Source organism: Eurosta solidaginis, chromosome 5, assembly GCF_040869045.1.
Source record: "Eurosta solidaginis isolate ZX-2024a chromosome 5, ASM4086904v1, whole genome shotgun sequence".
Lineage (NCBI taxonomy): Eukaryota > Metazoa > Arthropoda > Insecta > Diptera > Tephritidae > Eurosta > Eurosta solidaginis.
In genome coordinates this window covers 11,419,615-11,439,781 of record NC_090323.1, presented here as the reverse complement: position 1 = coordinate 11,439,781, position 20,167 = coordinate 11,419,615, and the positions used below count along the sequence as shown (strand labels likewise).

The following is a 20,167-nucleotide window of genomic DNA, read 5'->3' as shown; positions in this document are numbered from 1 at the left end:
TTACATAGCTGATATGGCGAATGTTGCCACTTTATTAGACTCTGCTGGCCCGTCAAAACACCGCGCTCAGAACTGCCACGGAATGTGTAAATATGTATCATCGCTAAGAACAATTATTTCCTCAAAATTATTGGCCAAATATACCTACATATACTCATTCGTATGTAGTATTAGACTGGTAATATGAAAATTGAAGCGACTTCAAACAGCCTTAATGTTACTACGGAAATTCAAGCCTGACTGAAAAATGTTGCCCAGCATGGGGCTCACAAATGCGTGGTCATAAACTATTACTTAGTAAGAAGTAATAGCTGCACCATCCTTTGCCAACTCATGAGCCTTTTAGCTACTTGTTGGCTACCTTTTATTCATTTATGGCCGAAAGCCCAGTAAGGTTGTATGATCTACTTTGATTGAAGCGTATCCAATGCGTATCTCTCTCCAATATATATGCGACTGCACGTTAAACATGATTACTACAAAATTTCTGCTGTTTTCTTAACGCCTACAATTTCTACCTGAAAAACACTGCAGTGGTCGGGTAGCCTGTAGGATCTACTTATATCTGAATAAACAGAGTAAATATCAGACCCAACCACTTCCGGAATCATCGATATAGTATATTCTGCCATTTCCGCTCTATTGTGGGCCCAATATCTCTTTTGAAGCTCAGCTACGGGACCATGTAGTCCGTTTGCTCTATATTAGATGGCGCTATACTGCAATGGTCATACGGCGCGCACTCAAGCTGCCTCTAGGCCTAAAGCCTTTAACGGCACCCGGCACAACGGCTGTCCACTAAACAATGACCACATATTTAAGTATGGATTTGGAAATTGCCGTAAATACTCTATGAGAGAGTTTGAACGAGATTCCTCACGTACGTCCTAGCATTCTCTTGCATGCATACAGTTCCGCAGAGGCCTTCCTCGATCTCCTTCACATGAAGTTTCCACAACAGTTTACCTTCTAATATATTTCCTATAAATTTTGTGCTGTACTTGTTTGTAAGGTTACCCTTTCAAGACTAGGCTAGGTTCAAAAGGAACCTTATATTTCCTAGTAAATAACACTAGATAAGTTTTCTCCACGATGGTGGTTAACCCGACTCCAGATGCTCAGACATCTGCATTCGCCGTGAGTCTTGTCTTCTGTCGAACTACGTAAGCAGTTGGTTGATGACTATTTGAAGTAAAGCGCTAAGGTCGCGAGAACCTTCAATGAGGCGTTTTGTGTTGGTTATTTCACTAATGAACCTTTAATAAAAAGAGGAAATAGATTCAGGGGCAATCCCGGTAACTCAAAGGTAAGGTATCGCAAAGAAGGAAGTGCAATTAGATATAGAGAGAATGTTATTCTGAACTGCGTTCTGATTTTTTTTAAAAAGCATCACAATTAGAAAATCAGAACCTTTTTAAAGTCATTAGGAAACGTTGTTTGGTTATTTCTTATAATATATAACAAAGTAAAAGAGGAACTTGGAGCTGGATATATAATTCGCTTACCTGTTCGCAAATTCATCGGACACACTCGTCACATTGCTATCACCCAATAGCATTGCAGCAATACGATCGTCGCCCTTAAACCAATTTATCGAATGCAGATTACCGCATTTGTCTTTGTTAACTGGGCAGGGTATCACCACTGATTTGCCTTCGTGTTCGCTAATGCTTTCATCTGCAAAGGAACAGAAATATATAGTTACTTTAAATTACTGATAATATTATAAGTGTTGTTTATTTATAGAGCTATATTGTATTACTGCTTAAGGGACTCAAAATTTGATTTAAGTAACCGACCAATACACAAAAGGCTCTTTATTAACGTATGTTAAGTATGTTTTAAATAGCAAATTTAGTTTAAATTCCAAATAGTGACTTATTTTGTAAATAAATTAAAGGAAGAAACAAATGCTTTGGTCAGGTGGATAATAGTGATATGAAGTGACTTCATGTGATGTGATGAGAAGGCGTGTGATATGAGTTTAGGTGATGTGATATGATATGCTGTGATGTGAAGTCGTGTGATGTGATTTTATGTGATGTCGTCTGATGTCCTGTGATGTCATATGATTTTATGTGATGTGACATCATTTCATGTATATATGATGTTCAGTGATACGATTTTATGTGATGTGATATAATTCAAGTGATATGATGCTCAGTGATATGATTTTATGTGATGTGATATCATTTAATGTGATTTCATGTCATATGATATGATGTGTGGCGCTGATGAGCGCAAGGAAGAAGGCTTTGCAAATGCCATAAAGGGGTTTGACACTTATTTTGGATAATTTTACTTGCACGACAACAAAGGTATGGCTTTTGCAACAGTTCAAACATAGCAGGAATGCGGGTGCGAATCCCACTGCCGGGATAAAATGGCATGAAGATATTTACGAGGTATAATCAAAACAAGCTATCGTCTTGACCGTCCTGATGCCACGTTGTTTAAATTCTTCACAAAATAATGAATACCTTTATGCACTAAAATGATCACTAGAAAAATTTTGTTTTCGGTAGACTTATGCCAATATCAAAAATAACGACACAGCGATTTTCTTTTTAATGAAACAAATCACCGCCATATAAAATATAAGATGAAAGACAGTACTTGACACAACTGGGTATATAAAAATTTGTTTTAGGACGAAACGTATACATATCTTTATTAAAGTATCTCAATTGCAATCACTCCCTTGCGTAAACACAGATTTATATCACTTTACTTGCTCTTTTGTGTGAAGGGAATAAATGCGAAGAAAGATGTAGACCTTTTTAAATTTATTCACAAAGCTTTTATAGAGTCATTTTGAAAATCAAATTTCTAATGAAAAAATTTGTTAATACCCTTACTCATACCTTTATACATAAAAATGCCTGAAATACCATTTGCTAAAATCAGTGAATATAAAATTTTTATTTTTAAGGGACACGCACTGATACAATAATCGACTAAAGATAAAGGAATGATAACAAAGGCAAGAAAAAAGTAAAATTAAAATAAAAAAAAAAATATGTTGCAAATCAAATATATCCTTGTCATGCTTAAGTGACTACGGTCACATGAGGAAATAAAGTTTTATCTACCAACAAAACGAAGGAAAGCCAGAAGTTTTGATATTTTCCTGCAAATTTTTCCTTTTCATAAATATATTTATGCGTATTTATGTATGCATGAGTTGTGGTGCTCCCGCATGACAGAGATAAGCTGCGTATAATTTACTTTGCATATGTAAAATTCATACAATTCAAATAGCCTGATAAAGATGACAAAGAAGAGTTAAAAGTGAAAAAAAATATGGCAAGCGCAAAAAGAAAAAAGGAAATCAGCTATTGGCGAAGAAAGGCAACATTTAAAGCTTTGTACGGTTTGCCCAAGTCAACAGTGTTTGCCTTAGCAAAGAAATGGTAAAGAATAAAATATACTTTTTTGTTAGTAAATTTCATATATTTTTTAAAAAACTTTTTTACTGCGTTATTGTACTAATGTGTGACGTTGAATAGAATGGATGTGTAATATCTTATTTGTTTATATGTAAATTGAAAAGTTCAACTAACGCATGCAAACTGGTCTGCATGTATACGGTAAACGCGGATAATGTTGTCAACGACAAATCTAATTTTTTAAGAAAAGCAAGTTCAACCTTTTTTTATGGAATAGATCACATGTAATGTATATTTTTTCAGCTTTAAAAAAACAATCACAAAAGGTGAAGAAAGTGTTAAAAGCAGAACTAAAATTTGAGCAATATTTGGGGTATCTAATGTACTTAAGGTTGAGTTTTGTGAAAATTTGTATTTCTAACGTTATTCCTGTTGTTTATGTCAGTCCGCAAGTAAGCCAATAATCTCATATGGTATTTCATCAAGAAGAATGCTGGTAACGAAAATACCGATGAGATGGAAATTGAGGATGCAGGATTCAATGAATCGACGGTTGACGATAAATGAGGAAAAATTAAAAGCAGAAAGGACATGCGCAAATTCTACGATATTATATTCACAAAGTTAATCATATCTTTAAAGAGAGAAGACTCTTTTGGCGTCCTATGTTTATAAGTAAGGCCTCGTTAGTAACAGCAGATGTAAAAAGTGCGAGCTGAAGGAAGAAACGGTTTGCTTGTTCTGTGTTCGTGACCTGCCCCAGCTACTAGGAGCGGCAGTGTTGCCAGATTTTACCTAAGTTCAAAACCTCTAGTACTGATAATTAATTGAGGTTTTGCTATTTGGTGGTCAAACAAATCCTGGTAACCTTATGAACAGTCTAGGTGATATATTTCGTGACCGGCCAGTTCAACTTTAATTAGCCTAGCTTTAATAAATGCTCGTCAATATCGATGTGCAGAAAACCAATCATCCAAGTTAATAAGACCTCGCCCAGGGGCTTAAGTTAGATCACAACAGCGCTAACTTTACTAGAAACAATAAATTTCGGACTTTTTGAGATGAGCTTCGTTAGCTTATAATCGGTAAAAAACGATGCCAACAAATTATGGTTTTATAAGTTATTTTTTAATGGCTTACAATCAATAGCCAAATATTACCATCGAATAATCCGTTATTTATCTGCTTGTTGTCGCCGCGTCATCGGCATATTGATTTCTAATCGACTTGTTATCGACGATTTACAGATTTGTTTTCGCTTTTATATTGAAGCGTTATTACCGATAACAAATTAGTTACACTTCCATAACATATTTAAAAGAGATGAATACGTTTTTACAAAAAATCGATAAATTTTCAATAACATGTCGCTAAATTTTCTATACGCTGACAACAAATCAATAACTTTTCGATAAACAATCGATAAACCATCGATAGTGCTTCAATAACCCACTTTTAAAAATTGGTTAAAGACCGATAACAAACCTACAATAACTAGATAACTTCTTGTTGTTTCGATAAACGGTCTATAATTTTTCAATAATAAATCTATAACTTTTCGATAACCAACCGATAACCGGTCGTTCGGGCTTCCATTTTTGCTTCATTTTGGACTCTTATTCTTTCCTTTCTTTTCCCCTCTCTCTTCTTCTCTTTACTTTCTATTTCCTTTTATTTCTTTTGCTTGCATCGCTCTGCTTTGCCTTAATTTCCTATCTGTTTTCGCTCATATCAACTTCATCACGTACATTGTTCTCACATGGCGCTGCAGTGTAGGGACTAATAGCGTTTTCTTTTCTGGCATAAGTGTTACGCTTTTTGTACGCCGCGCAAGGGTTGTAAATATATTTTGTTCTATTCTAAAAAGCGTAACGCCTTTACGGCGATTTCGCTCTTTTGTGAAAATTGTTGCCTGCTCACAACGCAAAAGCATTACACTTTTACCCTGCATAAAATGGCGGTGTAGCAGTGCAACTCTGCTAAACAAGCTGTTCGTGACAATTTATTTTCGTAACTTCACAACTTTTAACGAAGAAAATTGAAATAAGGGAAATAATAGTTAATGAATTTTTATTATCATTGAAAGCGCGTTTGTGAAAATCAGCTAATACACGGGGTATCCATTTATGTTCTTTGCATGCCCTATAAATGTTGAAAATTTTCTGCGGTAGGAGTAACTCTATTAAGGCTTTACCATTTACTTAGGCAATAATTTATTTCAGAAAAGAAAACGCTATAAAATTACGCTTTCATTCTGGGTTCCCCAATAACATGAGTAAAGACGTTTACGCATAAAATACAAAAAAATTTAGACGTTTTGTTCCTAATTTTTCAAGTTTCCCCTTCTTTTAGCAAAAGAAAACTTTTTTTTTTTGAAAAATTTGCTCTTGGAATTTATTCCATCAGGCTTTTGACCAATTGAAATAAGTCTTATATAAGGCTAGATTTTGTTGCTGCGTGCAAAATAACTCATTTAATCTTACTGTTTAAAAAATATAACGAATGTCATAGAACTTATGAAAACTTTTTCATACCACAAATGTCATTTTAAAGCCAAAAGCACACACAAACATATTTGTATATCTACGTAAACACATACCCACATGAATAAGTTCGCCACATAATAAAGAGAATAATTCAATATATTTAGTAAAACTGTCCATTCACTTAACCAAATCGTATTCAACTTAAGTAAGAAGCGCGTCTGTCCAACTTCTTCAGATACAAAGCAAACTCTTGGCGAAACTGACGCAGATGCTACCATTATCCTTTTTGTGGTTGTGTGCTTATCTTACCCGCATGTATATATTTGTCAAGTTTTGTAAATATATCAAAAGACATATATATATACATTAGGGTGGGTCGATTTGTATGGACGAAAGTTAACCGATATCGCGCCATTGATTTTTCGATAGGATTTGGGCTCAAGAAAAGAAGTTCCACTCCGCATATCCAAAAAAATAATTTTCGAGCCTGCGAAATTTCATCTTTTTTACTTTTTTTCGACTTTGATTTTTAAGGTTGCTTTCATGACTTACTAAAAAGATTTTCATATGTATACCCTGTCCGACCCAAAAATGTCCGCTAAAAACATTGCCTTTAAAAGTTTTTTTTTTCAAAAAATTTTACAATCAAATGAAAATCTTTTTAGTGGTCATGAAAAAAACCTTAAAAATCATACTTGAAACAAGTAAGGAAGGCTAAGTTCGGGTGTAACCGAACATTACATACTCAGTTGAGAGCTGTGGAGACAAAGTAAGGGAAAATCACCATGTTGTAAAAAGAACCTAGGGTAACCCTGGAATGTGTTTGTATGACATGTGTATCAAATGGAAGGTATTAAAGAGTATTTTAAGAGGAAGTGGGCCATCGTTCTATAGATGGACGCCTTTTAGAGATATCGCCATAAAATTGGACCAGGGGTGACTCTAGAATTTATTTTGTACGATATGGGTATCAAATGAAAGGTGTTAATGAGTATTTTAAAAGGGCGTGGGCCTTAGTTCTGAAGGTGGACGCATTTTCGAGATATCGCCATAAAGGTGGACCAGGGGTGATTCTAGAATTTGTTTGTACGATATGGGTATCAAATGAAAGATGTTAATGAGTATTTTAAAAGGGCGTGGGCCTTAGTTCTATAGGTGGACGCCTTTTCGAAATATCGCCATAAAGGTGGACCAGGGGTGACTCTAGAATTTGTTTGTACGATATGGGTATCAAATGAAAGGTGTTAATGAGTATTTTAAAAAGGAGTGGGCCTTAGTTCTATAGGTGGACGTCTTTTCGAAATATCGCCATAAAGGTGGACCAGGGGTGACTCTAGAATTTGTTTGTACTATATGGGTATCAAATGAAAGGTGACAATGAGTATTTTAAAAGGGAGTGGGCCTTAGTTCTATAGGTGGATGCCTTTTCGAGATATCGCCATAAACGTGGACCAGGGGTGACTCTAGAATTTGTTTGTACGATATGGGTATCAAATGAAAGGTGTTAATGAGTATTTTAAAAAGGAGTGGGCCTTAGTTCTATAGGTGGACGTCTTTTCGAAATATCGCCATAAAGGTGGACCAGGGGTGACTCTAGAATTTGTTTGTACTATATGGGTATCAAATGAAAGGTATTAATGAGTATTTTAAAAGGCGTTGGCCTTAGTTCTACAGGTGGACGCCTTTTCGAGATATCGCCATAAATGTGGACCAGGGGTGGCTCTAGAATTTGTTTGTACTATATGGGTATCAAATGAAAGGCGTTAATGAGTATTTTAAAAGGGCGTGGGCCTTAGTTCTATAAGTTGACGCCTTTTCGAAATATCGCCATAAAGGTGGGCCAGGGGTGACTCTAGAATTTTTTTGTACAATATGGGTATCAAATGAAAGGTGTTAATGAGTATTTTAAAAAGGAGTGGGCCTTAATTCTATATGTGAATGCCTTTTCGAGATATCGCCATAAACGTGGACCAGGGGTGACTCTAGAATGTGTTTGTACGATATGGGTATCAAATTAAAGGTATTAATGAGTGTTTTAAAAGGGAGTGGCCCTTGGTTGTATATGTGAAGGCGTTTTTGAGATATCGACCAAAATGTGGACCAGGGTGATCCAGAACATCATCTGTCGGGTACCGCTAATTTATTTATATATGTAATACCACGAACATTATTCCTTCCAAAGATTCCAAGTGCTTTTGATTTCGCCCTGCAAAACTTTTTCATTTTCTTCTACTTAATATGGTAGGTGTCACACCCATTTTACAAAGTTTTTTTCTAAAGTTATATTTTGCGTCAATAGACCAATACAATTACCATGTTTCAACCCTTTTTTCATATTTGGTATATAATTATGGCATTTTTTTCATTTTTCGTAATTTTCGATATCGAAAAAGTGGGCGTGGTCATAGTCGGATTTCGGCCATTTTTTACACCAATACAAAGTGAGTTCAGATAAGTACGTGAACTGAGTATAGTAAAGATATATCGATTTTTGCTCAAGTTATCGTGTTAACGGCCGAGCGGAAGGACAGACGGTGGACTGTGTATAAAAACTGGGCGTGGCTTCAACCGATTTCGCCCTTTTTCATAGACAACAGTTATCGTCCTAAAATCTAAGCCTCTACCAAATTTCACAAGGATTGGTAAATTTTTGTTCGTCTTATGGCATTAAAAGTATTCTAGACTAATTAAATGAAAAAGGGCGGAGCCACGCCCATTTTGAAATTTTCTTTTATTTTTGTATTTTGTTGCACCATATCATTACTGGGTGTGAATGTTGACATAATTTACTTATATACTGTAAAGATATTAACTTTTCTTTTAAAATTTGAATTAAAAAAAATTTTTTTTTTAAAAAGTGGGCGTGGTCGTTCTCCGATTTTGCTAATTTTTATTAAGCAGACATATAGTAATAAGAGTAACGTTCCTGACAAATTTCATCATGATATCTTTAACGACTGCCAAATTACAGCTTGCAAAACTTCTATATTACCTTCTTTTAAAAGTGGGCGGTGCCACGCCCATTGTCCAAAATTTTACTAGTTTTCTATTCTGCGTCATAAGTTCAACTCACCTACCAAGTTTCATTGCTTAATCCACATTTGGTAATGAATTATCGCACTTTTTCAATTTTTCGAAATTTTCGATATCGAAAAAGTGGGCGTGGTTATAGTCCGATATCGTGCATTTTAAATAGCGATCTGAGATGAGTGCCCAGGAACCTACATACCAAATTTCATCAAGATACCTCAAAATTTACTCAAGTTATCGTGTTAACGGGCAGACGGACGGACGGACGGACGGACGGACGGACGGACGGACATGGCTCAATCGAATTTTTTTTCGATACTGATGATTTTGATATATGGAAGTCTATATCTATCTCGATTCCTTTATACCTGTACAACCAACCGTTATCCAATCAAAGTTAATATACTCTGTGAGCTCTGCTCAACTGAGTATAAAAAGTCAAAAAAAATTTAATTTCGCAGACTCGAAAATTTTTTTTTGGGTATACGTAGTGAAACGTTTTCTCCTGAGCCCAAATCCTATCGAAAAATCGATGGCGCGATATCGGTTAATAAATCGACCCAGTCTAATATACATAGTATATATGTATATGTGACTGGCTTGCCGGGGATTCATATGTCCATCTGTTAGACCGTTGTGTATTTCTTGTGTGTATTTTATTTGTAATGGATGATGGTTTCCCTTAACGTTGACTCTTAACTGTTTCTTACTTCCGGAACCACATTAGATTATCTTGTGGCGTACTGCTTTAAGGAATTGTTCTTGTTTTAAAATCTAACATGTCTCTGCTAACATCAACTTATTTGCTTCATTTCTGTTTTTTTGTGTTTTTGGATTTTATAAATGTAGTACGTTTTGCTTCCTTGCACACAAAATATTTTTCAATTCCTACTAACCGACCATTCAACTAAGACATGATTGCTATTACTTTTATTTTATTTTAGATTTTTATCTCTTTTAAATTTCTTTTGGTGGGTTTAGCTTTTCATGGACACTCGTACATTTGTATGAACATATCCTTATTTGTTGTATTATTTGATATATCCTTTTTGGTAATAATTCAACAGTACCACGAGCCATGATGGAGTATATAATATTTAATATGAAAGTATCAAATATTTCAGATATTACAAATATTCATGTGCTTGTTTTTGGAGCAGCCCAAGCTAAGGATATAAAATTGCCTTTCTTGTGGCGCCCGTTGTAGCTTAGTGTATAATACGTTCGATTTTCAAACCAGAGGTACCTGTTTCGATTCCCGAAATATTACATCATTACTTAATTGGAGAACACCCTCCAGAGTTGGTATGAAGTTTACCCTGCCAATTCGCAAATATACTAGGCAATACAAAAAAAAATTAAGAAGAAGTCGGCCTAAATTTCATCTGTACTACAGTAGTAATGCAATTATTTTAGATTTTTATTGAATTTTGATATTTTCTGAGTAATCCTCGATTGAATTTTTGTTATCCCATTATAGAATTTGTGTACTTTAAGAAATTGAGAGCAGTTATTTTGTATATTTTTTTAGACAATGTGAGAGACCCATTTTAAAGATGCAATAACCATCTGGCTGGGGGAACTGCATCACAGCAGGAGAGAAATGCTTCTATATAGCTCCTCGCTCTAACAAATGTTGAGGTTTTAGGTTGAGGTTCGAATAATTGAACCTACATTATCAGTCTGCAAGTAATGTAGCGAAGGTCCATCGAATTTTGTGATATATACTAGAGTAGCCACGTAAAAAAGGCAAGCTTATCAGTTCGGTTGCGGGAAAGGGACGAGATGAAAAAGAACTGAGTGAAGGATTAAGATCTGTCGAAACGAAAAAGCAATAAAGAGACAACAACGCCCAGTAACATTGGGTTAAGGGAACGAGATCGGTATGTACTCTGGTAGATAAAATACAGCTGCGGTAAAGGGACAATACTGCTCAGTATTGCAATCGGAGAGAGCCAACACTGCTCATTAGTATGGTGGGAAAGAGGAAACGCTGTTCAGTGCATTTTCGGGAAAGGAACGAGATCAATATATGTGACTTGCTTTACGAAAAGGGACCTTACGTGTCAAAAAATTATTTTGCACTTTCTTGTCGATTCGGAGAGAGTTTGGGACGCTCTTTCACGTGGTAAGATCTGAAAAATCAAAAACCAAAAACCCCCAGAGTAACAACTTAACAAAAAAGTAACTAACGAGAAACTGACGGAAAAAGTTGTTTCACTTCAACTGCTGTTTTCTCGAAAACTTGTTTTCGCATGTAAGGCCCTTTTCATAGACCAGGTCACATATATACTTGGGCAATTCATAAGAGTGTCGTACTCATGTAAAATTTTAAGATTTGAGTTGTTGCCGTAGTATCCAATATAAAATTGTATTAAAGCATAGCACATACGGCGAATATGAGACCTTGTGAATTGGCTTACAGTGTTGAGAGAAATACTGATATGGTAAATATATTTTACTGCTCAGTACTGTGGTTAGAGAGAGCCTACACCGCTCAGCAGTATGGTAGGAAAGAGAAAACGCACTTGCAGCAAAGGAAAGAGTTAAAAAAAACAATGGTTTCAAAGAAATAATAGCACTCAGTATTGTGATCGGATACAATGCCACACGCAATACGGTTGTAGGAGGAGAACGAGATTGTTATGTATGAGAAAAAGTGCTGTACTCCAAAACAGTATAAATTCTTCAGCATTTTGGAGACAAACTTCACTTAGTGCAATGTTGGCAAAGAGAACTACGCTGCTTAGTATTATTTTCGGGCAGAGACAAATTCGCTGAGCATACGAGGGAAGGTACTACATCGCTCATTATTCTGAGAAAGAGACTCTACTGCTGGATTGAGAGACGACAAATACAGCAGTGAACACAGACAAATAATATTGGTTATTTTAATAAAATATTGTCAAACGAATTTTTTTATACTCAGTTGAGCAGAGCTCACAGAGTATATTAAGTTTGATTGGATAACGGTTGGTTGTACATATATAAAGGAATCGAGATAGATATAGACTTCCATATATCAAAATAATCAGGATCGAAAAAAAATTTGATTGAGCCATGTCCGTCCGTCCGTCCGTCCGTCCGTCCGTTAACACGATAACTTGAGTAAATTTTGAGGTATTTTGATGAAATTTGGTATGTAGGTTACTGAGCACTCATCTCAGATCGCTATTTAAAATGAACGATATTGGACTATAACCACGCCCACTTTTTCGATATCGAAAATTTCGAAAAACCGAAAAAGTGCGATAATTCATTACAAAAGACCGATAAAGCGACGAAACTTGGTAGATGAGTTGAACTTATGACGCAAAATATAAAATTAGTAAAATTTTGGACAATGGGCGTGGCACCGCCCACTTTTTAAAGAAGGTAATTTAAAATTTTGCAAGCTGTAATTTGGCAGTCGTTGAAGATATCATGATGAAATTTGGCAGAAACGTTACTCTTATTACTGTATGTACGCTTAATAAAAATTAGCAAAATGGGAGAAGGACCACGCCCACTTTTAAAAAAAAATTTTTTTAAAGTAAAATTTTAACAAAAAATTTAATATCTTTACAGTATATAAGTAAATTATGTCAAGATTCAACTCCAGTAACCATATGGTGCAACAAAATACAAAAATAAAAGAAAATTTAAAAATGGGCGTGGCTCCGCCCTTTTTCATTTAATTTGTCTAGGATACTTTTAATGCCATAAATCGAACAAAAATTAACCAATCCTTTTGAAATTTGGTAGGGGCATAGATTTTATGGCGTTAACTGTTTTCTGTGAAAATGGGCGAAATCGGTTAATGCCACGCCCAGTTTTTATACACAGTCGTCCGTCTGTCCTTCCGCATGGCCGTTAACACGATAACTTGAGCAAAAATCGATATATCTTTACTAAACTCAGTTCACGTACTTATCTAAACCCACTTTACCTTGGTATGAAAAATGAACGAAATCCGACTATGACCACGCCCACTTTTTCGATATCGAAAATTGCGAAAAATGAAAAAAATGCCATAATTCTATACCAAATACGAAAAAAGGGATGAAACATGGTAAGGTAATTTGATTGTTTATTGACGCGAAATATAACTTTAGAAACAACTTTATAAAATGGTTGTGACACCTATCATATTAAGTAGAAGAAAATGAAAAAGTTCTGCAGGGCGAAATAAAACACCCTTAAAATCTTGCCAGGTATTACATATATAAATAAATTAGCGGTATCCAACCGATAATGTTCTGGGTCACCCTAGTCCACATTTTGGTCGATATCTGGAAAACGCCTTCACATATACAACTACCACCACTCCCTTTTAAAACTCTCATTAATACCTTTAATTTGATACCCATATCGTACAAACTCATTCTAGAGTCACCCCTGGTTCACCTTTATGGCGATATCTCGAAAAGGCGTCCACCTATAGAACTTAGGTCCACGCCCTTTTAAAATACTCATTAACACCTTTCTTTTGATACCCATATTGTACAAACAAATTCTAGGGTCACCCCTGGTCCACCTTTATGGCGATATCTCGAAAATGCGACCACTATAGTGTTAACTACTTTGTACTCTTTACTTTAATTTTTAAAATAATTTTAATTGAGTTTTCGTGTTAACTTAAAATTTTGAATAACTTCAAAAAAAGAAAATTCTAATTAGTTTTTTTGAAAATATCTAAACTCAAAAATAGACAAAAATAAATTTTATATTACAAACAAAAATAAAAGTTTTTTAAAATATCAACTTGAATGTTGATATATTGGCGATCCTACCAACGATCCTGCGCAAATATTTTATTTCATTAATGACTGTAATGATTACGAAAATTTCCATTCGCTAATTTTTAATTAAAATACATTTATTATCTGAAACTATATCTGTCCGTGCTTGTATATATAATACCTCGTGCTTGTGATAAATGATTTTTTGAACAAAAAATTTCGCAATTTTAAAGTAACTACTCTGTCATTTTTACAACGACGTAAATAGTTGTGCGAAACAGACTAAACGAACAGCCATCAGTTTGTTTACTTAAAATCCAATTTGGAAATACATTCGGCATCAACAAAAAATTATGAATTTAGTGATTATAATACGAAGCTATAATTAACTTTAAAAATATTTCGTTTTGAAAGTGCCTAAAACATTTACTATTGTGAAAATAAGTGAAAGTCCATAGACATTCGTAGATGTGACTGTGTGGAAACACCCGAAAACGGAAACCAAATTTTAGCAGATTTGATGAACAAAATAGTTTAACCAATTGTTAAAACTTTTAAAGAAACAACAAAAAAATTAAAAAGTAAAATCATAGTACCAAAATTGTAAATCGCACATCGATAAAAAAAATGAAACTTAAATATACTTCAATTAATAAACAATATTTTGTGCAAATTGCATATAACAGTCGCTGTAAATTCTATTTACGAAACAAAAACCAAAAATAAGTGCGGACAATCAAATAAAAACATAAAGTACTTATAGCAGAAATTTACTAGTAGACATGCTATAAATTTTATGCAACATAAATAAAAATAAAATTTTTCTACGAATCGTTAATTAATAAAGAACTCTAAAAAACAATATACTACGCTTAAAACAATAGTTAAGTTTTCCACTTCACTACAACAAGAGCTATTACAACAATTTTACGCAAAATACACACAAGAACGGATTTAAAGTATAAGACATCACGATGAAAATGATGAGATTCATAAAGAAAACAACAAAGCCATTGCATAAACAGTAACAACAATGAATTTAATTGTTATCACGCCCAAAAAACGCCATTTATTCCCTCAAAATCTCTACAATCATCAATCAAATACTTATTAATTTGAATATTTTTTTACTAATTTAATTTTATGTAAGTATAATTTTTATTTTAATATCATATTACAAATTTTCCAATTATAATTTAAATTAAAATTTTAAACCTTTTAAACTTTTAAATTTATTTTAAGATTATTTTTATATTTTAACAATTTTAATATAGTTATTTAAATTTACTTATTTTTTATATAAAATTAAATATTTTATTTAAATTGTTAACTCCCTTTCCAAAAAAAATCTTAGATATTTTCTTATTTTCAAATTTTTCATTTAAATTTCTTTTCATATGGTTCTACGTTCACCAATACGAACTCGTAAATTTACAAATTCAGAAAATCAAAATATCAACCATACAAATAACATCATGACTCACAATACAACTCAAAATTCTAACATTAATACAACACAAAACATCATCTCTAATATAACACAAGATACTTCAAGACAAGATAACTTTACAAATTTTTTTTCTACTAAATCTATTAAATTACCACAATTTTGGCAAGATTCTCCTGATGCCTGGTTTTTACTTGTTGAAGGACAATTTGAAATTAATAATATCAATGATGATAATTTAAAATTTCAAAATATTCTAATTACACTTCAACGAGATACTATATCTAAAATTTTAGATGTTATTAACCCTCCTCCTCTTTTTAATAAATATGATACAATCAAAAAAATTCTATGTGAAAGATTTTCTCTTAGCGAAGAAAAACGATTAGAACAATTATTTTCAAAAACTGAACTTGGTGATCGTTCATCATCTGAATTATTCAGATTTATGAAATCACTTATAGGTTCTGCCTCCATAGTTAGCCAAGAATTACTCTTTAAATTGTGGATTCGTAAATTACCACAAGAAATACAAATTCATTTGACTTCCAATAATAATCAAACCAGAGATGAAATTATTATTTTAGCTGACAAACTTTTTGATTTAATCAATAAACCTCAATCTTCCAAATCTCCTGTAGTCTCAAGTATAAATAATAATATTTTAGAATAATGCGTTAAAAATTTAACTGAATTAACTACGGCTATTTATCAAAATTTAAATAAAATTTCGAATGATATTAATCAATTACAAATCCGTTCAAGATCTAAAGATAGAAATAGATCTAAATCTCGAAATTTTTCAGGATCAAGAAATTTTTCAAACAATCGTAATTTTAATTCACAAACAACTATTTGTTGGTATCACAAAAAATTTAAGAATAACGCTCTCAAATGTATACCCCCATGCAATTTTAATCAAAATCATAATTCAAATTACGAACAAAATTTAAACTGAAACGATCCATTATGACGGTGACGGATAATGGAACTATTATTAAACCTACTCGTCGCCTATTCATATTTGATAAATTCAATAAACTTAATTTTCTTATCGATACCGGCGCAGTTGTATCAGTTATTCCTTTTTCTAAATTTAAAATTTATAAAAGAAATTCGGATCTTACTTTGACCGCAGCAAACGGTTCTTCAATTGAAACTTTTGGTACAAAACTACTTAAAATTGATTTAGGTTTAAGAAGAGATTTTGAATTTCCATTCATTATTGCGAACATTGATACACCAAACTTTTTAGAAAAATTCGGAATTATTGTCAATATTAAAAATAAAGAAATAATGGATTCTACTACAAAAATTAAAGTTACTGGATCTTCTGGATTTTCTGATATTTTCTCACTCAAAATTCCTATTGTCGAAAATAAGTTTTCAAAATTACTTAATGAATTTCAATCTATTACCTGTGAACCAGATTATACTAAAAAAGTTAAACACCATACGGTTCACAGGATAGAAACAAAAGGTATTTTACCATTTTCGAAACCCAGACGTCTTGATCCAATCAAACTTAAAATTGCTAAAGCTGAATTTGAATTTTTAGTTAAAACGGGTATATGCAGACCCTCAAATTCTCCTATTGCATCTCCACTTCATCTCGTTCCTAAAAAAGAACCAAATGATTGGAGACCTTGCGGAGACTATCGAAGACCTTATTTTATTACTACACCAGATCGGTATCCTTTACCACATATTCACGATTTAACAATTGATTTAAAAAACAAACAATTTTTTTCCAAAATTGATCTTGTGCGTGCTTACCACCAAATTCCAATGGCAGAAGAAGACATTCATAAAACTGCAATAACTACCCCTTTTGGAATGTTTGAATTCGTAAGAATGCCTTTCGGTTTACGAAACAGTGCTCAAACTTTCCAACGCTTTATTAATGAAATATTTTCTGATTTCGATTTTGTATTTACATACATTGATGACATTCTTATTGCCAGTGATAATGAAGATCAACATATAAATCATTTAAAATCAGTTTTCAAAACACTTGAAGAATATAATTTAAATATCAAACCTTCAAAATGTACTCTCGGTGTAAATAAATTAAATTTTTTAAGTTCCGAAATTTCAGGCGAAGGTATTAAACCATCTTTAGATAGAATTGAAATCATAACAAATTTTGAAAAACCAATTTCTATAAATAAATTACAAAAATTTTTAGGTATGATAAATTACTATCACAGATATATTAAAATGTTAGCAACAGAACTTAGTCCTCTGCATGAAATGTTAACACATGCAATTAAAAACAAACTCAAACAATTAAATTGGACAAATGAAACCACAACAGCTTTCGAAAATGTTAAAAAACTTTTTGCTAAAAATACTTTACTTACACATTTCGACAAAAATGGTACTTTATCATTAGCAGTAGATGCATCAAATGTTGCTATTGGAGCAGTTCTTCAACAAACTAGCAATAATATACTAGAACCCTTAGCTTATTTTTCAAGAAAATTAACTACAACAGAAATTAAATATTCAACATTTGATCGTGAACTTTTGGCAATTTATAATTCAATTAAACATTTTAAACATTTTCTTGAAGGTAGAACTTTTACAATTTATACTGATCATAAACCTTTAATTCATGTTCTAAATTCTAAAGTAGATAGATCTCCTCGTCAACTACGTCATCTTGAATATATTGCTCAATTTACAAATGATATTCAATATATACGTGGAAAAGACAACATAGTTGCCGACACACTTTCCCGTATTCCAGAAATAAATGTAATTTCAACTCAAGATATAAATTTAGAAACTTTATATAAAGAACAGCAAACTGATACATTTCTACAAAAAACCATTTCTGATCAAAATTCTAAAAATAATTTAAAAGAAATTCATATTCCAGTTATTAATTTAAATATATGGTGTGATGTTTCTCTACAACCTTTTCGACCTTATTTTCCACATTCTATGAGAAGAATTATATTTGACAAAATTCACTAATTATCTCATCCAAGTATAAGAACAACTAGAAAATTAATTCAAAATAAATATTATTGGCCTAACATGCGCAAAGAGATTAACGATTGGACTTCATCTTGCATCAATTGTCAAAAATCCAAAATTTCAAGACATACTAAATCTCCTATCCAAAAAATTCAAATACCATCAGGCCGTTTTGAACATATTCATATGGATATTGTTGGACCTCTTCCAGTTTCAAATGAAAATTCTTATATTTTAACAATTATTGATAGATTTTCACGTTGGCCTGAAGCTTATCCCCTTAAAGATATTTCAACAAATACTATAGTAAAAACTTTTATTCAAAATTATATACCACGATTTGGTATACCATTAAATATTACAGTAGATCAAGGTTCACAATTCACCTCAAAATTTTTTAGAGAATTAACTAAACTTTTAGGTTCTCATAAAATTCATACATCTCCTTACCATCCCCAAGCAAATGGCATGATAGAGAGATTTCATCGAACTTTAAAAGCAGCAATTATAGCATCAAACGACTCGGTTCATTGGTCTGACATTTTACCATTCATTCTACTTGGTTTACGAACTTCTATTAAAGAAGATTTAAAATGTTCATCTGCTGAACTTGTTTATGGCCAAACACTTAGAATACCTGGTGAATTAATTATTTCAAATAGTAATAAAGAACATGATTTTTCTAATGACGCTCTTCATAAAATAAGAGAATATTTTTCACTTGTTCGTTCTAAAGTTTTTTTTCATCATAACAAAGAAAATGTTTTCGTTCCTAAACAATTAGAAAATTGTGAGTATGTTTTTGTTAAAGTTCTTCGTAAATCTAATTTAGAATCACCTTATGAAGGACCTTTTAAAGTTATATCTAAGAAACATAAAACATTTACAATTCAATACAATAATACTATTAAAAATATTTCAATTGATTTACTTAAACCAGCAAACATACTTATTAACACTAATTTAAATACAAATACATTAAGCAACAAAAAACAAAAAAAGGTTACATTTAATATTAATTAATAATTTGTTTGTTTCAAATTTTCTTGGAGGGGGAGTAAATATAGTGTTAACAACTTTGTACTCTTTACTTTAATTTTTAAAATAATTTTAATTGAGTTTTCGTGTTAACTTAAAATTTTGAATAACTTCAAAAAAAGAAAATTCTAATTAGTTTTTTTGAAAATATCTAAACTCAAAAATAGGCAAAAATAAATTTTATATTACAAACAAAAATAAAAGTTTTTTAAAATATCAACTTGAATGTTGATATAACCACCTATACAACAACCACCACTCCCTTTTAAAACCCTCATTAATACCTTTAATTTGATACCCATATCGTACAAACACATTCTAGAGTCACCCCTGGTCCACCTTTGTGGCGATATTCCGAAAAGGTGTCCACCTATAGAACTAAGCCCCACACCCTTTTAAAATACTCATTAACACCTTTCTTTTGATACCCATATTGTACAAACAAATTCTAGGGTCACCCCTGGTCCACCTTTATGGCGATATCTCGAAACGGCGTCCACCTATGGAACTAAGGATTACTCCCTTTTAAAATATTCATTAACAGCTTTCTTTTGATACCCATATTGTACAAACAAATTATAGGGTCACCCCTGGTCCACCTTTATGGCGATATCTCGAAACGGCGTCCACCTATGGAACTAAGGATTACTCCCTTTTAAAATACTCATTAATACCTTTAATTTGATATCCATATCGTACAAACGCATTCTAGAGTCACCCCTGGTCCACCTTTATGGCGATATTTCGAAAAGGCGACCACCTATACAACAACCATCACTCCCTTTTAAAATCCTCATTAATACCTTTAATTTGATATCCATATCGTACAAACACATTCTAGGGTCACCCCTGGTCCACTTTTATGGCGATATTTCGAAACGGCATCCACCTATAGAACTAAGGCCCACTCCCTTTTAAAATACTCATTAACACCATTCGTTTGATGCCCATATTGTACAAACAAATTCTAGGGTCACCCCTGGTCCACCTTTATGGCGATATCTTGGAACGGCGTCCACCTATGGAACTAAGGATTACTCCCTTTTAAAATACTCATTAACACCTTTCATT

General features: G+C 32.8%; 1 protein-coding gene across 26 annotated transcripts in view; it reads right to left on the bottom strand.

Moving 5' to 3' along the window:
• nrm (neuromusculin) overlaps nucleotides 1-20,167 on the bottom strand; it is an 819,260-nt gene that overhangs the window by 134,141 nt on the left and 664,952 nt on the right. For all 26 annotated transcript variants that reach the window (XR_010953392.1, XR_010953393.1, XM_067786931.1 and 23 more), the window contains one exon: nucleotides 1,506-1,677. Coding sequence is in view for 24 of the 26 variants with exons in the window: in XM_067786931.1 (XP_067643032.1) it covers nucleotides 1,506-1,677 (172 nt within the window). In the remaining 2 variants the exon portion in view is untranslated. The remainder of the gene's footprint in view (nucleotides 1-1,505; nucleotides 1,678-20,167) is intronic.